General features: G+C 39.7%; 2 protein-coding genes across 5 annotated transcripts in view; one reads left to right on the top strand and one right to left on the bottom strand.

Annotated features, from left to right (window-relative positions):
• The window catches only part of CLVS1 (clavesin 1), a 172,032-nt gene extending 152,805 nt beyond the window's left edge, over positions 1 to 19,227 (top strand). The window contains exon 5 of the mRNA XM_004435731.3: positions 18,131 to 19,227. Within this exon, the coding sequence (XP_004435788.1) occupies positions 18,131 to 18,218 (88 nt within the window). The 3' untranslated portion in view covers positions 18,219 to 19,227. The remainder of the gene's footprint in view (positions 1 to 18,130) is intronic.
• The window catches only part of LOC101406061 (aspartyl/asparaginyl beta-hydroxylase), a 218,922-nt gene continuing 211,142 nt past the window's right edge, over positions 19,213 to 26,992 (bottom strand). For all 4 annotated transcript variants that reach the window (XM_087420529.1, XM_087420526.1, XM_087420528.1 and 1 more), the window contains one exon: positions 19,213 to 22,119. In XM_087420529.1, coding sequence (XP_087276655.1) covers positions 21,969 to 22,119 — 151 coding nt within the window. In that variant the 3' untranslated portion in view covers positions 19,213 to 21,968. The remainder of the gene's footprint in view (positions 22,120 to 26,992) is intronic.

Here is a 26,992-nt window from a genome sequence, read left to right as displayed (position 1 = left end):
ATGCTGCCTATAGTCCTAACCCCTGCCACAGTTGCCAACAGGCTTCAGGTCCATTTGGAGTCAAATGGGCTTTGGTGGAGTGTCCTTGGGACCTAATCACTTTTTATAACACGGCTTCTGAGCACAAATGGCCTCTGAGCTCCCAGTGGCTCAGAACAATGCATTCTGACACGCAGGTAGAGCAAAATCTAAGACGTAGGAAATTCTCAGTCAATGAGTCACTCAAACAAGATAAATTTTTCTTTTCCCAGATAAATTTGGTGCAACCCTTAAGCAGAAAAACTTTTAAAAATTATTAGCTTAGATGGAAATTTCTCTCAACAGATTATTTCAATATTGGTCTGTTCTTTAATATAATGATGCCTTTGTGAGCCTTTGAGTGTGTGGCATTCTCTGCCTCGATGCTAAACGACCCCGCCATTTTGTATTTTTAACTTCTGCTTTCTGTTTTTTATTTTATTTTTTGGAATCTATTTCCTTGCTCTCAGGCCATTGACTGTCACTTTCTGTTCTTAGGACTATGTACGTCTGAAGCTCCCCATTTCCTCCTATCTAATTTACTACTGGAATGCATTCTAGCTTGGAAAACAGGTAGCCAAAATTATTAAAACCACCCAACAGATAACAGTCAATAGAATTTGTATTTGCTATAATTATTTTGGCTAAAATAAGACAAAACTCCAACTGAACTGCTTTAAACAATAAGGAAAATTTATCTCACATCATGAGAAGTGGCAAGATGAGGTGGCTGCGTGACTTGGTGGTGGCACCCAGAATCCGGGTTCTTACCCGTGTCCAGCACAATTAGGGACTTCTCAGGCAGGAGTCCACCCCTGATTCACGCAGCGAGGATGACACCCAAATCAGAGGAGCATGGCCACCTAGGAAGGAGGAGGGAATGGCTTGGGATTGGCAACCAACAGTCCTGCTTCAGGCCTAGGAGCGAGGCCTGAAATTTCTGCCCCATGAGGCTCATGCGTTGTCTTTTAAATCAGTATGTAGATTTTGTGACATCTCTTTCAATTATTAAATGTGGTTTTCAATTGCTTTCTGATTCTAGCTTTTATCTCTGAAAAAGTAGTTAAAATGGCTATAGATATTATTTAAAAGGCACGTGCACATGCACATGCACATATGTAGAGAGAAATGCTCTATCTTGAAGTAACTACTGGTGGATGATTTGTTATTTTTGGAGAGGTTATACTTAAAAATATAAATGTATATATTATATATGTGTACATGTATATATATACTCATAAATATGTATATATAGATTGCATATGTGTATATATAAATATATATTGAAATATATACAGATATGTACATATACACACACACATATATAATTTTTTTAAAAATTACTGGTAATAAACCTCATGTAAATTTTATCTTAAGATCTTGATCCTGAGTGAGGAACTGGAACCTTTCCCTGGAGCTGGAGCCCTCTGAGTGCATGTTGGTGATGCAGAGGTGGGGTGATTGGGAATAGCGCGGCTCAGATCCGGCACTCAGAAATGAAAGTGATGGCCAGCCCTCTTGCAGCCTGTAAGAGATCACAAATTGCTCTCAGATACATTATTTCATTACTCCATTGGTTTCTCTAATCTTAGTCTGCACTGATGGGAGCTATTGACAATGGAGTTGATGATCTCAAAGAAATAAAGAACATCTCTCCTGGTATTTCTGAGCAAGTTAAAGAGAGGACTCTGAAAAGCCAGGTTTTGTGCCATCTGTGAACCCATCACTGTGGCAGGGGCAAGGTGCATCTGATTTTCCAGGCCTGGGGCATGTGGTCGCCCCAGTTGTGGTGGGATGCTATCCTGGACTAAACAGGATTGTTATAGAAAGGAGAAGGGGTGTGGACCAGGTCAAAACTGTGTGTCCCCTCCATATCAGAAGAGCAGGCAGTCTCTGCCAGGGTGGCCAGGGAGAGACAGCGTTTATTTTAGGCCATCTTGCCATTGATCTTGAGTAGGTTCCTCTAGGCCGTACCACCGTAGACGGCTTCCGTTTGCAGGATAAAAACCCTCCACAAAAATTGTGTATAAAATATTAAAATTTTATATAAAAATACATTTTATCATTCTCCTTATTATAAGGGACTTAGAAAATTTTAGAGCCAGAGGAGGTCCTTAGAGGTCACCTAGGGGTCATCAGACTTTCCATCACCAAGGATTTCTTCTATTGTCCCCCATATAGTGTATATGTATGTGTTTGTGTGTGTGTGTATACATACACATAAATAAGTTGGCTGCTGAGGACATTGCATTTATTAAACAATCACAAATTCATCTTGCCATGATGTAATCAATGTTTTTTCGCAGAATTATCCTAAGATCTTTAATTTTAATAAAAACAAAGTTACTTAGTGTTTAATTTAAATTTTAGTCTTACAGATGGTAAGTTTACATTAAGTTTTATGGAATATTAACAATAATGTAAAAATAGCTGCCCCACCCCCTTGTCCATTACTACTTATGTGAAATCGCTGGTACTCAAGCTCCAACCTCATATCTGAGTCTGGGGATTTTTTTGTACAGCCAGGCCTCTAGCTGCTTCCAAAAGCATGGTGTCTTTCTTGCACATGGTAGATGTTCCACACATATTTAACATTTTTTGGCTTAAAAGATATAAGTAAATGGTGCATAGATGTGCCTTTTTTTCACTGGTACTAAGATTTTAAAAATATTTCTCTAATTTTCATAATCAAGGTCCTGAGAAGTCCCGCCGGGAGAAAAGCTGTGGCACCAAAGCTATTTCGTCATAGGATTCTTTCTGGGTAGGACAGCTGTAAACATGTCACAGGACACTTGTCTCCCAGAGACTAGAGTAGTAAACACTGCTCCCGTGTTTGAAATGGAAAGTCAGGAAGCTGACTTAAGGTCATGGAAATCCGCTGGTCTGACAATTGACTGACAATTTCCATCCTCATTGTTTCCCAGAGATCCCCTCACAGTGTGCTCTGATGCATCTGCATTTTGATTCGGGTTCAGTTTGGCATCCCTGATACACAAGAAAAGGGATTTTTTTTTTTTAATGTACTATCTGGTATTCTAGTCATTCAGCTCATTCATTTTCCAAATAAACATTCATGTCTCAGCACTGAAAGAGAAAATCCAAGCCTGATCATAGTGGAGCTGTGGCTCCTTCTCAGAAGCCCAGAAATGACCACAAGGAGAAAAGCACATTTTTCCTTCCCTTGTGCAACAAGTGAGGGGAATGGAGTTATCACTTCACCCAGCCCATGCCAAGGCTGTACAGCCACCCAGGCCAAACGGAGTCACTTTGAGGAAAAGCAGAACCAGAGTGACTTTGAAGATACACGGAGAGGTGTGTTAACGCGCAGAATCGAAGGCAGAGAGCAATGCCCACGCGCACCCTGGCCATATCCATTCAACAGATATTTAGTGAGCATCTCCTCTGTGCTGAGATCACAGGCCCTGTCTTTCATGGAATCAAAAGACCAATGTCAGGGATCAGACCACTTGTCAAGGATCCAGACAATTATCTATAGAGGAAGAGGTCCTGAAGACCCGAGCTGCATGACCACTTGCACCAGTAAAGAACAGCACCTGCTTCAGACCCCCCCAGTCTACTCTATATGGCGGGCGATAGGAGGGGCCAGTGCTGTAGCGTCTTGGCCAGCTATATGGCAGTAGAACTACTTATGACCCTTTGACCAAATACCTTCATCCTTATCTTCCCTAAATACCCCTCTCAGATCCCACATGGAAGAAGTGAGATGTCATAAAGGCATTGCGAGCCGCCTGTTATTTTTGGAAGGGGTGGAGAAAGTGGGGGAAACATCTGGACTGAGCTCCCATTTCTGAGCCAGAAGGAAATTTTGGGCCGTGTTGTTCCCTCTTGGCCCCTGCCTGGGTGGTAAAAGTCAGTTTAACTGTTTTCAGCTGTCAGTAGGATTGGCGATCCTTGGTGCTTTTTCAGCACATAGTCCTCTTCTTACAGGGTGAACGGATGCATTTGCTGGATGACTGCTCATTTCCGGCACAAGCAATACATCATCATGAAATACAAGCCATACAGCAAGGATGAGGGGTGGCAGAGCGGGAACAGGAGGACCCTTGTCTTCTAAGCAGTCAGGGCAAAAAGGGTTCATTTTACTGTGTGGCCCGGGAACAGATGTTCCATATGGATGTTACGTTCAATAAAATTATGTAATGCATCATTTCGTAGTGAACGACCCCCAGTCTCTGCTGCCCCCTAAGTTGTCTCGTGACTGGTTTCCAGCTCAAACAGAATTGAACTTCTTAGTTTTGGGGTGTCATTCCTACTCAGGTAGCTAATGCCTGAGATGTCATTGCTTCTAGAAGCAAAGATCTCTCGGGTAAGTCGTAAATGCTCAGTGTTTTATGTAGTTATTGGATACTGGCGTGTTTCATGGATGCTGACAGGAATTTGTTAACATTTCTTAAAGAACAAAGAAAAATAGCTGCTTAGCCTCATCGCTACTTGTGCATCTGGCTGAGATGAATATCTTGCTTTTTGTACAGCTTTCTTTTCTGTGGCAGAAATGAAGGGGGCCATCTCCTGACAAGCACATGCTATACAGCCATGTAACGTTAGAGTGAAAGAAAATCTATACGATGAATTTGGTCAATGAGAAAATGAATGAGGCTAGACAAAGTGTTGTGTACAGGGGCATGTTTTCTTTTTTAAAGAATGACATGACAAATGATGAGATAAAGAGATCGAAGCTCCCGGAAAAGCAAAGGAGGAGGGCTGAATTAGAGGAAACGAACACATGTGGGTGAACTGACTGGGTGTAGTTTCAAATGTTCACTGTTTGATTACTCATGGTGTATGTTCTGAAAAAGATGCCTGTTTGCTGAAGCACCACGGTCAGACGCAATTACTTGGAAAGGGAGACGTGGTCTAGGCAAGAGAAACAAAGAACGTTTATTTCTCCTGAACATATTGCTGTTGGTAAACAAACATTTTGCCTGATTCCAATAAAGCTGATGCTGTTTGTGCCGAACATCTAGCCAGCCACGAATCTCTCTTATAAGCTTTAATGATTGTATGGATGAAAACAAATATTTGACATAATATGTGATAAAAATCTCTTTGCGATGTCATTCTTAAAAACAGTGTGCTGCTTGCCTACAGAATTACAGTTCCTTTTCAGGTTTAGGCAAACCTTGTTGATATCATTTGGGCTTAAGATGTCCAAACTGTGGTGTGTGAGTTTTTATGGCAAGGCCATAAATGAGCATTGTTGAGCTTCCAGCATTTCACTGGGAACTCCTTCACGGCCCCACTTGAATGTAGCTGGGCTCCTGTTTGTGTGGCGGTCAGCCCCACTGAGCCATGCGTCACTTTGCTCCATTGCTCTGCAGGATGGGCCTCAGGGGCTCCGTGCACATGGCACCGCATCCTAATCCCAGCCGCTTGCTTCAGCTTTGTGACCTGGAAGCAGTGGTTACACTTTCCTTTTCCTCTCTATTGGTCTTTATTTCCCAGTCTCCCCTTATCAGACTAGATGTGGGTTCAGATCACTTTCTCCCACTGATTTTTCTAGCTATGTGACCTTGGGCAAGTCTCAGCTTCCTTAACTATAAAGTGTGTATAAACTCAGGGGGTTGCTGTCACAGTTGAACAGCAGCAGGGTGAGTAAACTACAGCGCTATAGAAGAACAGGACGATAACTTTCTTTCTTCCCGAGCATTGTACATAAGGATTTCCATTTTGTTGCAGTTTTGATTTCTTTCCCAATGGAAGTTTCTCACTAACAATGAAAATTCCCACCCCCTAACAGAGAAGCCAGCAATGATTAGGCGTGGTGGCTTGAAGGGAAATGCCTTGAATTCCTGGTTGGAAGTCAGACTTACATTGGCCATTTCCCTCTTCTTGCCTTAATTTATGCATTGGGCCAGTATCAGGCCTTTTGTATCCTTGGAGCCCTGCACCCAGAATGTGGCCAGGCACAGTGGGAGCAGGGCATGGAGGGCAAAGCCAAGGAGAGAGAGGAATTAGCAACACAGAGCACCCCTGCCTCTCTCCCTGCCTGTTGGCCAAGACGGCCTCGCCTTCACACGAGCCCCTATTTCCCACGCACTACCTGTTGAAAATGGAGGAGTCGAGAAGGTATCTGTGGATCAGTCGTAGGAAGGGAACACTGCATTCTTGTTACACGTGGAAGATGGAACGAGGTGGATAACTGGTCCCCACCACAGATGCACAGCGTCGCTGGAGACTCCTCTTAGTGGAGGTGCAGCCTCACTAAAGCAGCAGCCCCCTGCCTCCCCAACCCTGCCCCTTAACACTGCCCTCATTCATTTGCTTCCCAGCACTTCTCACTTTCCGGAACTTCCCATTTGCTTATATGTTCATTGTCTGTGTCAGCTCCCACCAGCTTTGTGATCAGGGGCTCGTCTGATTGGTTCAGTCCTGTACCCAGCATCTAGACTAATGACCAGCTGTGATAAGGCACAACTCTGACTATCCAGGTGTGTTTCCTACCTGTGTGTGAGCTGTTGACTGCTGAGTCTTGGCATACTCTCTCGAATGAGTTTATAAACAGCTGCCAGAAGTGACAGACAGATGTTTTTATATTAATTTCTGTCTCTTTTATGTGAATACCTTGAAGACAGAGATTTTTTCCTTCCTCATTTAGCACATAGTATGTGCTCAAAACTTTTGAAAGAATTTATTGTGTGACATGAACACTGACAAAATGTGAAGTGGGAAAGCAGGATGGTCTCAGTGTCCCAACTTTGAGTTTCCAAAATATATTCCTGATCCTCAAAGTATTTTCCAGATATGAAGACAGATTTTCCTAAACTGAGAGCTACTCTCTAGTAATAAATTCAGCATTTTATGAACTTTTGTAACTCTTTAAGATATTGAATAAACTAATGAAGAGAATCAGGAATTTGGTTTGAATGGGCCACATCTGATGAATCCTCACAGCTCTTCTTGAGGAAGATGGAAGCAGGTTGTCTTTTAGGCAGACCGAGAAGGCTTCTGACTGTCCCATAGTTATTTATACAGGCAGAGTTAGCTCTAGAGAAATGCTTTGAAAATTTTAACGTGTGTCCAAGCACCAGGATCTTGTTAAAATGCAGATTCTGACTCAGTAGGTCTGGGGTGGACCTGAGAATCTGCATTTCCAACCAGCTCCCAAGTGCTGCCCGATACTGCTAGTCTGGGGACCAGACTTTAACTGGCAAGACCCTGGACTGTAGTATTTTCCCACATGCCAGACTGGATACAGATGTTCCACTGATTTCTTCTGAGGATCCTTGAAAAATGAGCCTTTCAGGTTTAGAAAATTTTTTTAAAAATGGGTATTTAAAAAATAGATAATTTTTAGAAATAGATTTAAAATAGATAAAAATAGATTATTATCCTGTTGTATAGATAAAGTCGCTGAGGCACACAGAAGTTAAATGACTTACGCAGATCACACAACTAGTAGATGGCAAAATATTGTCAACTCAGTTCTCCTCATTCCAAGTCAAACGCTCTTTCTCCTATATCACCTCTGCTCTCACACCACTTATGTATTCATTCATTCATTCATTCTTTCTTTCTTTCTTTCATTCATTCCAAAGGGTTTATAGAGCACTTTTCTGAGCATTTTTCTTTGCTCAAACCACTGCAGGTGTCTCAGATGATGTCTGCTCCCATTCCTGTCCAAATCCCACCCTGTCTTCAAGACTCAGTTAAAAAGCAACTTCCTCCACCCCACTTTCCGTGCAGTGTGCTGTCCCAAACCCCATTCTGAGCAGGGAAGATACAGATACTCAGGAAGAAAATTGGTCTTCAGGCTAATCTAGTAATATAAAAGAAGATATATTAACATACTGTCATTCCAGTAAAAAAATAGACCTATGAAAGGTAGTTTTTATCAAGAACACTAGCCATCCATTTCAAACTCAGGTGGAATGAGTCATCCTCATTGTCACAGCTTCTGGCATTTCTCTACCTGCTTCAGAACATCATATTCTAGTTCTACCAAAATAACTCCACCGACGGTGTGTACCACCAATTATTTCAGAGGGAGGAGAATAATTAGGAATAGTTAGGAATGGTCTGAGACAGACTGGCAGCTCTTTGTGCCAGTCTAATTCTAATGAAAGACAACTCCATTCAAGACAGCTGATGCAAGCACCTGCAGCCATTCACTGTGCTATTTTAAGATATGATCGGTAGTAGAAAAAAGACCCCTCCAGAAAGATCTGCGTGTTAAAAACGTATGATTTTAACGCTCCTTCTGACCATCTCAGAGCACTTGAATCCACATCAAAGTGCTTATAGCAGTGCACTCCATTCCTCAAAACTTTGTAAACCTCACCCACACAGAATATGGAAAGATTGCAAGGATAGCTGACTGGGTCAGATACAGATGGGGCCCTAAGATGTCTGTAGATCTCATTCTGATACCTGGGGTTCCTGCAAAGGATTTGGGCACAACACACACCAGCTATGACCTTGAATACTCTCATACCTCAGGTGCACTACGGCCACTCTGCTATAGGAATTATTTGGTAAATCGCTCAGTAAAATTAACAGTAGTTTTGTAATGTAAATAATCTACAGCTCCATATCTATTTTCTAAGTTTGCAGTCTTTTCTTTGGTTTTCTTCTAGTGGGCAGATGTGGACAATCTCTGTTATCAGACAAGGCAGAGTATCAATTGGTCATGCTGAGAAGATCGTGCACAGGGAAGTGTTAGTAAAATGTGAAACCCTTCCAATTTAAATAATTTCTCTTTCAAAGAGCTCCAAGCACTTTATTACATCTTTTATCTCTCATAGCCCAGTGGAGAATACAGTAATATTCTCTCCTCATTTTACAGATGCGAAGCTGTGAGTTAATATGACAGGAATGCATAGTGTCATAAAGAGCAATAAACCTCTTTGTAAATAAATTAAGCAGAATGTCCAGTTGCAGCTGCCAGTTTCTACCATGGCCTTCCTTGGGCCCTTCTCGCCTTCCTTCCATCTCCAAGTTCCTGGACTGATTTGTCCTCTGGCAGTTGAGCTCTGGTCTCGGTTAAACCTAATCTGCTCTGTTTCTCCACCCTAATCGAAGTTCCATGATGACTAACTGCAGTTCTGCAGACATGTTGCCAGGTATTCGGGTGAATGCTGTATGTTTAAAAGAGAGGACCTTGAAGTATTATTAAATACCTTACTGGTCATTACAGATAAAGGTATGATTGCAGAACCTTTAAATCACTGGAACATTTTTTTTTCTAAATGAAATTCTGCTATTTTCTTTTCTAATTTCATTCACTATGCCTAAAATAAAGTTTTTACAAATAATGGATGATTGTGTTACCTTTTGGATTCATCAATAACAATAGGAGAAATGCTTCTCTGAGAACTTGAATTTTCCAATTCCTAATAGATATGTTTATATTCTTTGGTTTCTTATCAAGGTGTAGATACTTCATACAGCATAGCATGGCATAGTGTTTAAAAATGTAGACTAAAGAGTCATATTTGGGTTCAGGTTCTAGTTCCACACCTAACTATGGAATCTTGAGCAAATTAATTAACTTCTCTGAGGCAGAGTTTTCTGATCCACAAAATCAAATTAATAATACCCACTTCAGAAGATTATTATTATTATTTTTTTGTGTGAGGAGGATCAGCCCTGAGCTAACATCCATGCTAATCCTCCTCTTTTTGCTGAGGAAGACCGGCTCTGAGCTAACATCCATTGCCAATCCTCCTCCTTTTTTTTTTTTTTTTCCCCAAAGCCCCAGTAGATAGTTGTATGTCATAGTTGCACATCCTTCTAGTTGCTGTATGTGGGACGCGGCCTCAGCATGGCCAGAGAAGCAGTGCGTCGGTGCGCGCCCGGGATCCAAACCCGGGTCGCCAGTAGTGGAGCACGCATGCTTAACCACTAACTCACGGGGCCAGCCCAGAAGATTATTAAACAAAAATAATGCAGGGTAAATACTTGGTGCAAAACCTGGCATGTAGTAAGCACTCAATGAATGGTTGTTGTTGTTATTAATCATGATGATGATGATGATGATGATGATGATGACAAGAATTATAATAACCAGAAATGGAGATGGGAAACTCTCCTGTAGGTGAAAATTCTAAAAATATCCAAATAAACTGCGTGTTGAAATCTTCCTTTCCAAAACATTCTCAAACTGATTTCAGATGTAGCAAACAAGATTTACTGAACTCAGACGGAATTTTTCTGCACACTGGAACACCCTTGGTGGCTATGGATCGGATGAGAGCTACTCTCTCCAGCAGAAACTATGACCTGAGCACAGATCATTTGTAGCAATAAGACATTTTAAATAAACTAAACACTCTAACAAAGACACAGGAACATAGTTATTAAGTAGCACATGGCAGCTTTGAATTCAACATTTCAAAACTTACGGAAGTGAAAGATATTTTTAAAAGATAAATCTTTTTGACTCATGAAACCTAAATGTCCTGAGCACATACTAACTTCAGAAAAGGCTTTCCATGTCGGGCCAAACTTTGTCATTTTTAGTATTTTTATGCTTTTCTAAAAGGAGGTAAAAACAAATGCTGAGGTAGAGAAGTACTTAGACTATTTGAGAAAATTAGCTTAAAGTCTGAATTGTAGAACTTTGAAAAATGAAGTCTCATTATTTTCAAGAACAAATGATGATTGTTACCCAGTCTGGTAGAGTTCCTGAAATCTTGGGGCTAAAAATGTTACCCCATCCAAGATCATCATTTTATAGTTGAAGAATGTGGGCTCTGAGAAGCTGAGTGAGGTGCTCCAGAGAGTCCCACGGTGAGTCAGTTACACATGTGACAAGAAAAGGCACTTAACCTCTAGCCTAGTGCTCTTCTATCAATTCATCCGCCTTTCAGAGGGCCCTTGTAACGAACAGCAAGAAAAATCTGTAGTCATAACATAAAGTTAGTATTAATTTTGCTATTTGTTCAGAAAGAATTTCTTTCTTTTTCTTTAGGTAGTTTAAATTTCTTCCTGAAGTTCTATTCATACTATTTATTCATTTAAAGATACCCATTCAGTCTTCTCTAAATGATAACAAATTAATGGAGTCTACTAATAAAATTTCTTTCTAGTTAGAATTCAAGAAACAACAGTGATACTCAGAACACAGTGTTCATGTCACATGGGGCTTTGTGTGTGTCAGTGTGAGGATTCAACGAGTTAATACGTGGGAAGAGCTTTGTTGTTAGCACGGTCTAGTCAATTCTGACTCCTAGCGCCCCTGTGTACAGCAGAGTGGAACCCTGCCCAATCTTTTTGTGCCATCCTCTCACCTTCCAGCACTATATCAGAGAATGCTCCGCTGCTATTCATAGGGTTTTCATGACCAATTTTTTCAGAAGTGGGTGGCCAGGTCCTTCTTCCTGGTTTGTCTTAGTCTGGAAGCTCTGCTAAAACCTGTCCACCATGGGTGACCCTGCTGGTGTTTGAAATATTGGTGGCATAGCTTTCAGCATCACAGCAACACGCAGCCGCCACAGTATGACAACCAACAGATGGAGGAAAGAGCTTAGAACAGTGAATATTGGCAATGAAACATAATGTTGTTGCTGAGGTCCTTTAAGATGACTATGAGTTTCTAAACAAGGATAAGCGTATTACTCTGAGCTCAGCCACAAACAAGGTGGAGTAAATGAGGCTCTAGACCAATGCTGTCCGACAGAAATATAACGTGAGCCACATACGTAAGTTTAAGTTGTCTTGTAGCTGCATTACAAAAGTAAACAGAAACAGGTGAAATTAATTTTAATAATATGTTTTATTTAACCCAATGTATACAAAAATTATTTCAATATCTAATTTAAAAAATTATTAATGAGATATTTTACAATCTTTTTTTTCATACTAAATCTTTGAAATCTGGTGTATACATTGCCTTTACAGCCCATCTCAATTCAGACTGGCCCGATTTCAAGTCTGCAAAAGCCACCTGTTGTTAGGGCTCCGTGTTGGATGGTGCTGCTCTGGTCCTGTTGACATGTGAGCCCAGTTTCACAAAAGCAACCTGCTTCCATCCTTTCTGAAGGTGCACGTGTTTTCTCTTGGCTCTTTCTTTCTTGTTATAAGATGGCTAGTCAGAGCCCAAGCCCATCACATTTAAACAGAAATACATTATACATTTAAATTTGAGTTATAGTACATGCAGGCAAGAGCTCAGTTGAATGTTTGGCTGACTCTAAAAATAGTTTATTTCAAAAGTAATAGAAAATTTATCATTCTTGGATTGGTTTCTTTATATTTCCACTTCAGTAAGTTGTGGCAAATTGTATTGTCAGAGGAGAGAGAGGTTTATTTTTCATTTGTTCACTTCGATAGGGAATAGGTTTGCTGCTTTATGTGAGAAATACTTAGGCTTATCTTTTTAAAAAATTGATTTATTTATCTGGTTCAGTAAACGTTAATTGTTCCCACTGAGCATAATCATGTTGCCTGCAAGGATGATTTTGATTATAAAGAATTTGGTAGCTGAACAGAATACATGTCTTAAAAAACATTCCTTAAGACTCCTTATCAAGCCCATTCTTGAAGGCATTATAGTAGAAAGAAACCCCATACTGCTTTACACAGTGGAAACAACTACAAATACATTGCACTGAAAGCTACATAAATAATCATTAATCAGATGGAAATTTCTGTGATACTTCTAAAAATTACAAGATATAAGGTTAAGTAATAAGGTTATATCTTTCATGTAGAATAGTCTCATCACTTATTTTGAATTTAAACTATTAGCCTTTATCCATTTTGAAATATTAGTCTTTCATTTAGTGTTAGGTTACATGATGCATCAGCACACACAATTCTTTCTTGTAAGTTTCATAATGAGGCTATAGGAACTTGGAGTTGAATTCATGCTTCATGGTTCAATTTGTAAATGAATTCGATATCTCCAGACCTTAATTTTTTTTATCTGCGAATGGGGAAAAGAATAAGAGGTAAAAATGAACAAGCACATATATGAAACTGACACTGGGTTAAACATTTTACATGCCTTAATTCATTTAATCCTCATTACTCCCACTTCCTATGATGTAGGTACTATCATATCTCCATTTTACACATGAGGAGGTGGAATTTGCCCAAGGTCACAAAGCCGGTGGTGGAGCCATCATTCAAGCCAAGGCTGGAGCTCCTGGTGGAATTTTCTTGATACTTTAAGTTATAGGGAGAAAAAGAGGCTGACTAGAATTACTTAAGAGAATTCTTTAAAGATACCTTCTTTTTTTTTTTTTTTAACATACATACTCTCTTTCTGTTTAGAAGTGCTTATATAGGCTCACTAGTAAATTAGAAGTTCTGTGCTATTCCACAAAACGAAGCCCATCGTGGACTTTAAGAAATAAAACCAGGACTATGGAATATTTCCTGATGAAGTAAGGAGGTTGGTCTCTGGAAAACGAGTGGGTAGGACCTAAGTCAAATGAGGGTTTGCTGCGTCAACTCTGAGGCTCCTTACAGCTCTGGTCTCTATGACTCTTGGTGAATGCCTGGGGTTGAAGGGCGGAGTTCCTGTGCACTTATTTGGGGTCCACATAGCCCAAGCTAAGCAATGGCAGTTCATTAGTAAGGAGAATATGTAGAGATAAGGTAAATAAATGAAGTTTTAGAAATAAACCTCTGACTGACAGCAGAACTCTCAGTCCAATTGTAGGTCTATGCAGAGTGGACTAGCTCATGGTGAATGTTTTCCATCTTTGTCTTGTTCTTTCTGGAACTTAATTGCCTTTAGAATCAGTAAAAATTAAACCATGGCTAATCTTTGGTGATATGGAGCGGGGAAAGTTCTGAATTTTGGAGAGGAAAGGGGGTAGGTAGAAAGTAGAAAGGGAGAGGGAATGGGAGGGGGAAAGAGAGAGAGGGAGGAAGCGGGGAGGGATGGGGAAGGAGCGGGAAGGGACTGAGGGGGAGAGAGAATATAATAGCAGGAAAACAAAATGTGGCCCTCAGGGCTAGAATGAAGCCTTTGTTAGGGTAGTCTGCTACACCACTGAGATAATGATGGCTGAAATAGCTCCAATCACTCCCTTGCCTATTCTTGGGGTTAAGCTGGCTTTCAGTGTTGGAAAGAGGACCCAAGAGAAAAGTCTGAAATATTTGTTTTAGCAGAAGTGTTAAGCTTCTTGTGAGGAAGCAACGCCACTGAACGCGGAGATTGCCACCAAGAATTATCTGGACAACGGAGTTGCGAGGCAGGTCGTTCCTCCATGGCTAATGCATTAACGTGCTCAATTTCTGAGCACTCTGTTTACAAGTCGGGGAGACATTTTCATCACTGGGCAGTCGATCAGTCTTCCCAGAGAGTACTTTGACTTAGCTAAATGGACTGAGGGCAAGATTTAAGAAAGGTGTTTTTCTTGGCTTTATTTATCTATACTAGATTTTTAAAAAAGCAACATTCGTTTTGTTTTTCCAATGAATTTCAAATACTTCACAATATAGTGTGTTGCTTATATCAGATGTTCATTGTGTGACCAGATAAATGGAATTATGTTACGCTGAAAGTAAAGAGGCTATGGTCATCCTCTCAATCAAGGAAAATGCAGACAGGAAAAAAAACATTATGCTTGGTTCCTCATGCTTAGTTTCTCAGAATTGTTCAATTGTTACTCGCCACTCATCCAAGACATACAGTTTATTGGCTAAGAGAGCTTGCATTCTGCGTTCCTGCTGTCAGTACAGGTATTGAAAGAAGTCATGTAGATCCAAATTTGACCTCAAGTGGAAGAGAGAGTCAGCTGAACAAGGACTGTGAATGATTTTGCTGAGTGAATAATAACTTTTTCCCTCCTTCCTTTCCTTCTAGAGCGAATGCCTCACCTCCCGCAAACACTCTCTCCTCTGGGTGCCTATCATAGTAATCCCACATCTGTTTGTGGGTCTTGGCTGGGTAACTGAAGCAATATTTCCACAAAAGAATGAAGGTTTCTGAACATTTGCTCACAGTTCTCAGCATACAGCAGGAGACATTCACAAACATTTCTTAACAGGAGTGAGTGTAAATAAATGATTTTGTTTCAAAATTCAATATTTGAGAATTTGTTGGTTTTTTCCCATAATATCTCCCAAAATAGAGGCAGAAAAAGTTTGAAAAAAAATCCAATACTCATTAAAATCACAGACAGAAATTTGGATGGATAACACATTTCAAGATCCAAAAGGGTGGAGATAGGGTGGAAATATGAGCCAAATTTAAAGAGATGAAAATTAATAACCATGCACCTTCAGGATGGGAGAGAAATGGTTAAAACCAGCATGTGTAAACATAGCTAAAATTTCCCTCAGCTGTGTTACGTGAGTGCCAGAAAGGCTCATGCAATTTTAGATGCATTGTCCATGCTCCAACAGAAGCATACAAAAAAAAGGAAGCAATAATTTCACTCTATTTTGAGGTCACGCCCTGTGGGCAACCAGTTGACAAAGAGAAGAAGGAGAGTGTGGAGTGGTGAGTTTTAAAAACTTGGCACAAGCGGAATCTGGTTAGCTTTGGTGGGGGCAAGGAGAGTACTGGAGGGCACTAGATAAATACTTAAAGGACTATTATGTGGACCAGTTGAATTACATGTACTCGGGTGACTCCAGTAGAGACAGTATATAGAGATTGCAGAAAGACAGGTTTTAGTTCAATGTAGGAACTTTCTAGCAGTTTCCCCTCTAGGGGCATCCAGGAGTGGGTTTCTCAAGTTGCACATATTCAAGAGGCTGCATGGTCCCTTACTGAATATTTCCTATTGGGTTAATCTAGATGGGTCACCAAGGTCCCTTCTCTGTGGCTGTGACTCACTTGCCATGTTGTAGAGTAAAGCCAACTCAGTGAAAGAAGAAGAGAAATGCAGGTCAAGGTCTCTAATGTGGAACGGCCATCAGTATCCTCCCTTTTCACCAGGGCCTGTGGGGGAAGCAGTAGAGCAGCTGTCCGAGGTGCTGGAGGGAGGTGGCCTGGGTGGGCAGCTGTGTTCCTCTTTTTTATCATGTTTGTTTGAATGCCTTCTGTGTTTTCAGCTTTTCTGTTCCTTATATAAATCTATTCACTGCCCCCCACCCCCAGCCCATACACACGTATTAGGCCCTTAACTAAAACAGAGAGAGAAATGAGTAGAAAATGTGTAAAGGAGCTGAGCTAACCTACTCCCTGGGGCTTCCTCTGCCCTGTCCCAGCAGTAAATGAACCCATTTCACTTTCAAAGGTTAGGCTTGGTACCTAAAGTTGGACTGTTTGACTGGATTGATATTTAGAGTAGAAACCAATTGTTTTGAGACAACTGTACTGATTTGCTTCTTGATTTCTATATTTTATGGTTTCTACAGTATATACATATCCTGAATGAAGATAAGAATTTTAGGCAGAAAATTATTTTTACAGTGAGGTGGAAGGAATACTAAATACTTCAGCTAAACAGCTCTGCAGCCTTAGGTACACCCAGGAGTAGTGAGATGGTGATAAACCTGTCTTGTTCTTCACTCTCTGTATGTGTTCCTTTCCTATGCTACTTGATTTTTTTTTGTCCCTGAGTTTTTTCCCATCTATAAAATGGAGACAATAATAGCACCACTCCTTAGGGGTGTGAAAATGAAGTTAATATATATAAAGAACTTACAATACCAGGTGGATAAATAACAATTATTTGTTATTATATATTGTGTTTGGGGTCCTCAAGACCACCCTCAGGTTTGATAATTTGCTAGAAGGACTCACAGTACCCAGAAAAGCTGTTAGACTCACAGTTATGGTTTGTTACAGCAAAAGAATACAGATTAAAATCAGCAAAGGAAAAAGGCGCATTGGGGGGAATCCAGGAGCACTGGACCAGTTGCAAGCTTTCAGTTGTCGTCCCAGTGGAGTCACAGAGACAGAGCTTAATTCTATCAGCAATGATGTGTGACAACATGTACAAAGTGTCACCAAACAGGGAAACTCAACTGTGCCTTGGTGTCCAGGGTTTTTATTGGGGGCAGGGGTGGGGGGGTGAGTCACACAGGCATGCAGCGCATGCGTGACTGATGTTAGCTGCTCAGTCTTCTGCGCCACCCTCCCCACCCCCCCGCAAGAGGTACAACTGATACAGTGTGACCCAAAGCCCAGGCACACAAAAACAGGCATTCACTATAAATCACATCGTTAGCATAAACTACATGGCATGGCCCAAAGTCTCAGGTACACAAAGACATTTTTATCAGGCAGGATACTCCAGGGGTTCAGAGGAGCCAGTCAAGGGACAGTCCTGAAGACTTTTGGAATGTGGGGGGTTTGGGTAACTCAGGCCTCCCGAGTTAACCATTTACGTCACTTATATGTAAATTTTGCTTTTGAATTAACTAATTCAACCATTTTCCTAATGGTTTGATTTTTTTTTTTAGTAGTAACATTTATTGAATGTCCACTGCATGAGTCATTTTTATAACCTTCTCTATAAGCTGGAAAATAATTTTAGTTTCAATCCATATTATAAACTCAGGAAAGAAATCGTTATTACTCCAATATGAAAGGACTGAAACTAGAGATCACTACTGTTATTGCAATAATGGTGATAACAGAGTGCACTGTAAATTTTAACTATAATTACATATCAAATGCTTTACGTATATTATTTTAGTCCTTATCAACAACTGTGGGAGGTAGATAATAGTTCTATTTTACAGGAGAGAGAACAAAGGTCCAAAGAATTTTAAGAACTCCCTGGAGGTTCCTCAGCCAGTAAGGGGTAGATCAACTTTTACCATCTGATTCCAAAGGTCATGGTCTTAACATCTTGCATGACAGTTTCCTATGACCTTGAGAAACAAAGGCTCTAAAAAGCATTTTGAAACATTAAGAATCCAACACATTTTATTTGACTTTATACATCTCAAGATTCACAGAATGTTTAGACAGTGGGGCAGAGATGTGGCTAGAACATGTGTTCCTTTCACCAACAGAAGAGATTTCTGCAAAGAAGATTGCAAGATGCCTCTCCCCATAAAAATGTGGTGAAGAAGACACAAAAGCAAGGAAAACATACAAAAGGGGGGAGATTATATAGTTACTTTGAGTGTCTTGATTAACAAGGGGAACATAAAATCTGAATGCCCTCCAAAGTTCCAAAATTGTTGCCACCATGAATGGTTTGTAATCATATCTTTTTCCTTTCCCTATTATTAGATCTCAGTCTGTGGTAGAAGCTGGGACCCTGAAACATGAGGAAAAGGGAGAGAATGAGAACACTCAGCCACTCCTGGCTCTGGACTGAATTCTGGGTCACCCACACTCCTGCAGATCGTCGGCCTTCGGTGGCATCAGCCACCCAGGAAGCACATGTGCAACTCACCCCCACAGACACGTGCGTTTGGCTTAACACAAGGCCCTCCACTCCTGCCACCCAGTAATGACTGTCACCAGCCATTGGTCTGAGCAGCCAAAGTTGAACGAAGACCTGAGAGATGCTTTTTTTTCAGAGAGGGGATTGGAGGATGAAACAAGGCATTTACGTAAACAAGATTCCCCCTCTCCCATATTTATGGTATTAAATGAATTGAAAAAACAAAAACCAAATTTGATACACACACTGTATTAGGACAAGGATTTTTTTTGAGGCACTGCACAGAGACCCTCCCTAGTTTTTGCAATTTAAGATTAAGTGCATTTCCAAGTAGATACATCAGAATTAAACCATGCAGACCCAATTGTCAAGTTTAATGTAGTACAAAGCCGCGAGACAATAGAATCTCCAGTAATTTCCATTCTTATTGAATTATTTTCTTTGACCTCATCACCAGCATTGAATTGTTCAGCCTAAGAGTATGTTCTCGTAGGTCTGGCTATTTGCAGAATTTTTGCTTACTTTGAAATCCTGCAAAAATGATTTTGATGTCACATCTTTTGTCAGGCCACCAGCTGATTATCATGAGCTGACTTTAAAGAAGACACACAATTTGAAATATGATTATTTCACTTTAGCAATGTGACTTCCCACAGGCTGCATGTGTCTGCAGGGTGTGGGGGGGGTCTCATTGAAAACAGATGTCATTGATTAATGAATCCATTCAAGTTGCCTCACTTGGGTCACTACAGCAAAGAAAAGTGCTACTAAAGCATTTAATCCCCCTGCCCTCCTGCTACCAGTAAAGGTGTGGAAAAAGGGCCTGGCTGTAGCCGAGAAGGTAGGTATTCAATCATGGAGGAAGACCTTTAAGGATGGCTAAATATGCAAGTACTGAAAATAAGAGAAGACTAGGAATGCAGGATGAAATGCCAAAGATCATTTTATTTCTTTGTCTTTTCTCCTTAGAAATGGAGTCCCCAACTATCCATTCAAAGGAAATTAGATAAAAATAAACAGATATCATAGGAAATGATATCCTTACTTGTGCCATGTTTCCCCAAACCAGTTGTATGTTTCCAGATATCTCTTATTCTTCCAGCCACCTGCATGACATGGGCATTCACGGATGACGAGCTGGTGCTCAATGTCAAATAAAAAATATTTTAGTTGATAACGGGCAGTAAAATACAATTGCACATTTTAAGTATTTGGGAGGGTTAATTTGTTAGCAAAAGAATTCAAAGGAAAGAGGTGATTCAACTGGCCACGTTCACCCTCAACAGATATTACTAATCTTAACCATTTATTACATCTCTTTCTCAATGGATCTGGTGTTTTAAATTTTTTTGCTACTAGTAGAGAATAATACAGAAGTAATTTTTGTATTCCGCTCTTGAAATAAAATTGAAATCGAATTAAAAATATTTCTCAACCAATTTCATCACAGTATAAGTAAAATCTATTCATTTTGTGTAGACATTTCAAATAACAACATTGAAATAATTCTACCAATGCAGTCACTGAAACACTTTTCTTATATAACATGACATAGGGAAGAGAGATGAAGAATTAAAGTGAATTAGAAAACCCACTTTATTACTCGGGTTTATAAAATAGTTGTGGGATCCAAGTATTTAAAATGCTATTGGAGTCAATTCTTGCCAACACTTTGCAACAGTAATAACAATTCTGGCTTTTCAATTGGCAATATTTAGAATCCTACTGTAGTGACCTGATTTTAAATACCATATCACAATTACTAAGTTAAGAGCTAGTTTTCACTCTAGTCCATGATTTCATTAAATGAATGTAAGATGATGGTTCAACAATGACAACTTATACTTTGAATTTCTTTATGTGTATGCAATATACATACAAAAACCAAATTCAATAAGTGACATGAATGTTACTACATGAGCATTGGATTGTATTGTCCGTTGTCAGTCATTTTCTCTGTTCAATAAATACTGAAGGACACAAATACTTTTTTATTTTTTAAGAGTTTGCTTTTTCTTCTGGACTTTGGTAATTAATTTTGATATTTTTCCTCACATGCTTCTTCATCTATTTTAGTGAGATTTTTAACACTGGCAAGACAGAAGGGAACAAGACACATATTTTGCAAACTCTTCTACTGGAAGCTAATGTCTTTAAGGACAAGCAAAAAAGGGCCATTTCAATTTTAAAGAACTGTTTTTTAAATGAGATAAAGAAAGCATCCTCCTTTGTCCTTAGATGGAGAAGAAAGCACAAGTGTTTTTCTACCTGTGAATGAAATTTGCTAATCTGTGTGTCATTTCTTCAGCATTTTTGTTCATATTGGCTTAAAATTCAGTGCATGAATATCATTACATTCTTATTGCTAACATTTCTAGTTACCTTGATTTAAAAAACACAAAATTTAATGCATTAATACTCTATTACATTAATGATTGATCATCTTTAGAATGAGTAGGCAAGACCATTTTTCAGCTGTTATTTCTAAGCTGTGGGTAATATTAAAGCTAAACTGTGGATAACAATTGCTATTTCAAAGTGAGGTTTAAATGGCAGAAGTTTCTCAAGCCGGGACACGAAGAGTCTTCCAAACTCTTTCAAAGACAAATGCAATCTTGACACCCTAGACCCAGGACAAAGATCCTGGAGTTCTTGGTCTTCCACTCTGCCAACTTGCATATTTTTACAAAATTGTGATGGAAATCCTCTCAAGGACTTCATCACTCACATGGATCTACAACAGGCAATGACACTCATAGACAGAAAAGTGGCTAGGAGCCAGATGTCCTGGCAGCCACCTATCTACCTGATCCCAAGAAAAAATTTCTACTTGGAGAAATTTTACTTTTTTTTTTCAAGCCGTAATACTTGGCATTTAAAAAATTTACACGTGGCATTTTTATAACTCAATATAAAATGATTCCATGTCCTTTTTCAGTGTTAAAAGTTCCTCTTAGAAAGAAATATGATTTTGATAGCTCTCCCATTCACGTAGTGAGGAAAGAAATTAAGACATGGGCTCTTAATGAAGATAAAAAAGCAAATAGACTCACTGGATAGGGACCAGTACAGTTCACAGATATTTGCATAATTATATCTTTCTCCTTTGCATTAGGAAAATAAAACTTCTTTTTTCATATGAGTGTCTTTTACTAAAAGTAATTGAAAGAAGGAATATGAGTTCACCAGGAAAGTTACCATTAAACAGCCAGAAGTAAAGCATTTATACAGCTTACCGCTAAGATCAACAAAAAAGTAGTGGTATGCGATGACAAAATCATCTAGCTACCCTAGAAAAATATAACTATATAGAAAAATTATAAAGTAAAGCAATCCATTCACAGTTTCTACATATATTCTCATTGTACACTCATTCAGGCCTATTCTAAGTGGAAAAAACTCTTTGGCTGGCCAGGCAGAAGCTATCCTGTATTGACCTGAAATACAGGCATCAGATGGGTGTAGTCATGGGACAAAATACAGCAGCGTATTTTCTAAATGAATTGCAGCAAGGCAAATATTCCCTTTAGTGTCTTCTAACCCTAGGAAGAGGTTTAGAATTTTTCAGGCTGCAAGTCCAAGGAATTAAGGGCCTTGGTGTTCAAACTTCCATCCCCACACCCAAGGAGATAGATCTAGAAAGGCAGCCTCACTCCAGTGTGTCTTGAGCCAGCAGACATGCTAAATTGCAGGTAGGCTGCGTCTCTGCTGGGGCGTCAGCTCTGGGTGCCACACGTCCACGATGAATATCAGCCGGAAAGACGTGGCGTCCTGCCAGACCTCGTGCTCAAAGGAGTCGTCAAAGATGAGCACCTTGCCTTCTTCCCACGTCCTGGAACAGAAAAACATGGGTTCTTGTGATTCAGATGCCTGAGGATCGATTCATGTCCCTGTGCAGGAAGGCACTTTCATGATCACCTTTGCAAATGACCAGATAACTGGAACACCAAGCCAGGATTTATTCTTTTCCTTGGTGATTAAGAACGAATTTCAGGATTCTTACCAGGAACATCAATTTTCAACGCTCAGCACTGAAGGTGTACAAAGGGCAGGGGACCAGTGATCAGGGCATACTTATTCTCGGCACAAACCTAGGCAAGGCTTGTTTAGTCAGGCAAGCATTCAAACACGTGCCCCGGCGGCTCATGCCCAGAGTGACTTCCCAGTCAGTGACTCCATGGTATCCTCCCTGGCATTTCAGAGACTGGTTTAGACCTACAGACAGCAATTGGGGCGGGGGTGGGGTGGGTGGGTCTCAGGCATCTCTATGCCTCATGGGATACCTGGCATGGTGTTTGTGCATCTCCACATGATTCTCTTTTCAATCCACTCCATTTGTTAAAGTTCCATTTCATGGAAGAAAGTTCCATAAAGAAAGTCCCTTTATGGAACAGTAGATTGCTTATACTTCTAATGTCATCTGCTATGCAAGAGGGTTATCCACGGAATATTTTAAATCAATCCTGCAAAACATCCTTTAGGGCTAATAGCACTATTTCATAAAATATCTGTGTAGGAGCTGAGATCTACATATAGTGTTCAGGGAGAATAAATAAAACAGTTATCTGAACTGCTAAATAAAGCAGTTCAGAGAGAAAGATGCAGGAGTAATTACACAATGCCTTTTAAATTCAAAAAAAGTTTATTAACTATGCTAATGTTCCCTTTTTGTCCCCAAATTAATTGCCAACATATTAAATACTAAGTTATGTTTTTAAAATGAAATTTTTACTAGAAAATTTTCTTTAGATATTAAAATTCCACTCAAACATTTGAAATTTTATATCCTGGATTAGCAAATAATTAAAATTATAGGATGGAAAATGATAGCTTGATTTCAAGTTACTGCATTATCATAAGGAAGTTTTCCTTAGGAAAATGATTTGTGTCTTTTTATTCATTACTAGGTGATTAATCAACATTAAAGTAAGTAATATTACATATTTCAGGGTTTCTCAACCTTGGCACTACTGACATTTTGGGCCAGATAATTGTTTGTTGTGGGGGCTGTCCTGTGCTCTGTAGGATGTGTAGCAGCATCTCTGGCCTCCATCCACAAGATGCTAGTAGCACTCCCACCAGTTATGACAACCCAAAATATCTCCAGTCATTGTTAATGTCTTGGAGGGGTGGGAAAAATTCATCCCAGACATATGGAATGAATCTAACAGTAACATTTCCAAATTATTTAAATTAGCTGATCAAGTAAATGAATATTTGCAAGTTAAAAGTTCCTTGAAGTCAGGAGCCAAATCTCAATTCTGATGCCCCCCTAACCTTGTGTGCTGTCTCACATACCTAGCCTAATGTATTGCATTCAATAAACATGTGTTGCTTGGCTCTTTGATACAATTCCTCTGAAGGTTCAAAGAGTTCTTTGGAGTTCTATTCAAGTGTAACAAAGGACAGAAATATATAGACTCAGGAGCAAACAACAGAACAGGTATTCATTACCATGTAAAACCAAACTTGAAAAGAAAGGTAAAGCTAAGAAAAAAAAAAAGACAAAAAAAGGAAGTGAAATGGTCCATCGCTTATATAGATAGGTGGTCATTTTCCAGGTCATAGTGTTATGGGTGGGACTAAGCAATGTGAAATGGGTACCCCTGACAAGCCTACAATATAGGCAGAAGATAAGGGGGGGAAGTGCACTCAAAAGGGAAAAGCCATACAGCCATGTTCAGAGCATGATTCACAACAGCCAAAAGATGGAAGCAAGCCAAGTGTTCACTGACAGATGAATGAATAAATAAAATGTGGTATACACATACAGTGGAATATTACTCAGCCTTAAAAAAGAAGGAAATTCTGACACATGCTACAACATGGATGAACCTTTAGGACATTATGCTAAGTGAAATAAACCAAGACACAAAAGGACAAATATCATATGATTCTAGTTATATGGGGTACCTATAGTAGCCCAATCCATAGGGATAGAAAGTAGAATGATGGGGAGTTGTTGTTCACTGGGTACAGAGTTTCAGTTTTACAAGAGGAAAAGAGTTCTGTGGATGGAAGATGATGATGGTAGCAAAATATGAATGTACTTAATGCCACTAAATTGTATGCACATTTAAAAATAGTTAGGATGGTATGTTATGTGTATCTTACCACAATGAAATAAGAAAAAAAGGGAGAGGCAAAGGGGAGCATGTGGTGGAAGATAAAGGGGGAGAGAAACCCTATAGCGTGATGGAAAAGTCACAGTCTCTGAAGGGAAGCAGATTTAAAGCTCTTGGATCTGCCATTGACTAGGTGACTGAGGGTGACTTTCTTAGCATATTTCAGCCTTTGTATCTTCATCTGCATAACTGATGTGAGGATAAGCATATGGTCGGCAAATAATAGATATTCAATTAATGGAAGAGAATATAAAACAGAGGAAGGAAAATATAGAAAAAAATAGGAAAAAGATAAAAGATAGAGGTGATAATGTTGGGAAGTGGTAGAATATTACCAAAAATTGCCTTGGCGTCATTCCTTATGAATTTACCTTATGAATTTTCTCAAATTTCTCTTCATTTGAGAAAACTGAAAACTCCCCAGGGAGTGAGATACCAAAAATCTTTAAGAGAATCTGTGAAATATTTTGTGCTGCAATGACAAGTGATTCTCAACGTTTTTTGAGCGGCAGAGAATCTGGAACCTATTTAAAATACAGGAAGTAGTTAAAATAACTCAATAGAACATTCTAGATTGCAGAAAATGACATTTTCACTAGATTCTGATAGATATAAGAAAGCCAAAGATTTAGGAAGTGCTTTGTGGGAGAAAAATCTTGAGCATTTCATTCATTAACTTAAATTCCCTGTAAAGTGGAAAAAGCTTTTAGCGCTGGATCACACTGGTTCATTCATGGACACCAGTGTCTGTAAAAGTGGAACTTGTTACCACTGGTTTGTAGCTTTTCAGCTTTTTTAAGTGAAATATGGACTAGTATAAACCATCGATTAAACAATTTTTTAACAAAAAATCTAGGAGGTATTCCAAAGGTCTGGCTTCCTTTAGGTCCATAAAAATCATGGAGAAGTGTGTCCTCTTAGACTTATATTTGCCTTCCCATTTTCTTGCACACATTTTCGCAGAAAATAGTAAAGATACTCAATTACTTAATGTAGATTCTCAAATGTAGATTGCTTCTGAATACTTAAAAAATGGTGTCTTTCAATCACCCAGCAGAACTAGAATGACTGAAAATGCAGCCCTCATTAACCTAAAAGGGGAAAAGGGAAGGACAATAAAACCCTATTCAAGGGACTTGCAGAATGAAGTGACTTGGGGTTAAACTAGAGATACATGACCTGCCTGGGAAAGGACAAGGGTTTTACACAACAAAAAGAGACAGAGCATAAAGATGTCAAAGGTCTTTGGCTCTCTTCTGAAGAAAAAACAAAGACTCTCATTGCAATGCAAAGAAATAGCTTTCAGGCCACTTGCTTTGTGAGCAAAGTTCCACCAAATATGATTAAGTTATGTGCAAATTATGACAAGGAAAGGGCTCTCTGGAGAAAAGACTTTCAGGGCAGCCTTTGAAAGAAGCTTCCTGAAGGTGCTCACACAGCCTTTCTCCGAGGGTTCAGAAAAGCAGGATTGGAGATGGGGAGCTGGACCCCACCTCTGGACAGCTACCTTGGCGTACTTTTAGAATTTCTTACCATGATGAGAACGCCTCTCCCTGGTTTGCCAAAAGATAAAGAATATCTGGTCACAAGATAAAGCAATATTATATAATTCCTCAATTGCTCAAATTATTATAATTGTAATTAATGATAATGATATAACAACGGCAGCACATACCTAATAACTATAATTTTGTCATAGAATTACCACCAATATTAATAATGCTAAGTAATGATACTAGGTGCTTATAGTTTGCCTCCTAAAAACTTCATAGATCACATCTCAGTGACCTTTGCTCAAATGTTCTGAGGCAGGCAAATGACACGGTTCTAATTTTCCAGGAAGGGAATCTCATGGGAGCAAGTTCAGATGTCTGCAGTGATGGTGTGATTCTGTGGAAGAAGCAGAAAGCCATTCGACTTGCTTCATCACAACCCAAACCTTTAGTTCAAGGTCACGGTACCAGGGGCTATTCTTAGCGCCCACAGCTGCTATGCTGAGGTGGCCTGTAGGGCATTTAAACAGGCTGAGTGGAATGCAGACAAGGGTCAAGAGCTCAGGAACAAGGCTACTTAACACAGCTCTTACTAATTCTGATCTCCTGAGATCCCTCAGTTCTGGCTGCATTAGAAATCCGGGCACAGACTGGAACTGAAATGTAAAACTGTATTATTACCACCTCCTCTCTCTCTCTCCTCCCAATACACACAGACAGGAACATACACACGTTCTTTCTCTCTCTCACACTGTATATCTATCTGGACAGCATTTTTCTGGACGCTAGGACACCTGTGTTCTCGTTCTGACTGCTGCTAACTAGCCATGTGACTAAGACAAAGCACTTTACCTGCAGGCCTCAGTTTCCCCATGTGTAAAGACAGAGGTGGGCATGATGGCCTTTAAGGCTACTTTCAGCACTAAAATTCTCTTAATTCTCTGAGTTGAGCTGTTGGTTAGGACTTCAGTCTTCATATTACATTTCATAGGATATATTTAACAAGTTTCCTCTGAGAAAGGTATTTGCTGAGAATAGTATTTGCTATTTTGTTTAATGTCAAAATATTAATTTCAATAAAAGATGG

Source organism: Ceratotherium simum, chromosome 31 (assembly GCF_057802395.1).
Source record: "Ceratotherium simum simum isolate JZ-2026a chromosome 31, ASM5780239v1, whole genome shotgun sequence".
In the NCBI taxonomy this organism is placed as follows: Eukaryota; Metazoa; Chordata; class Mammalia; order Perissodactyla; family Rhinocerotidae; genus Ceratotherium; species Ceratotherium simum.
Note: the sequence above shows the minus strand (reverse complement) of the source record. Positions and strands in the feature narration are given on the sequence as shown.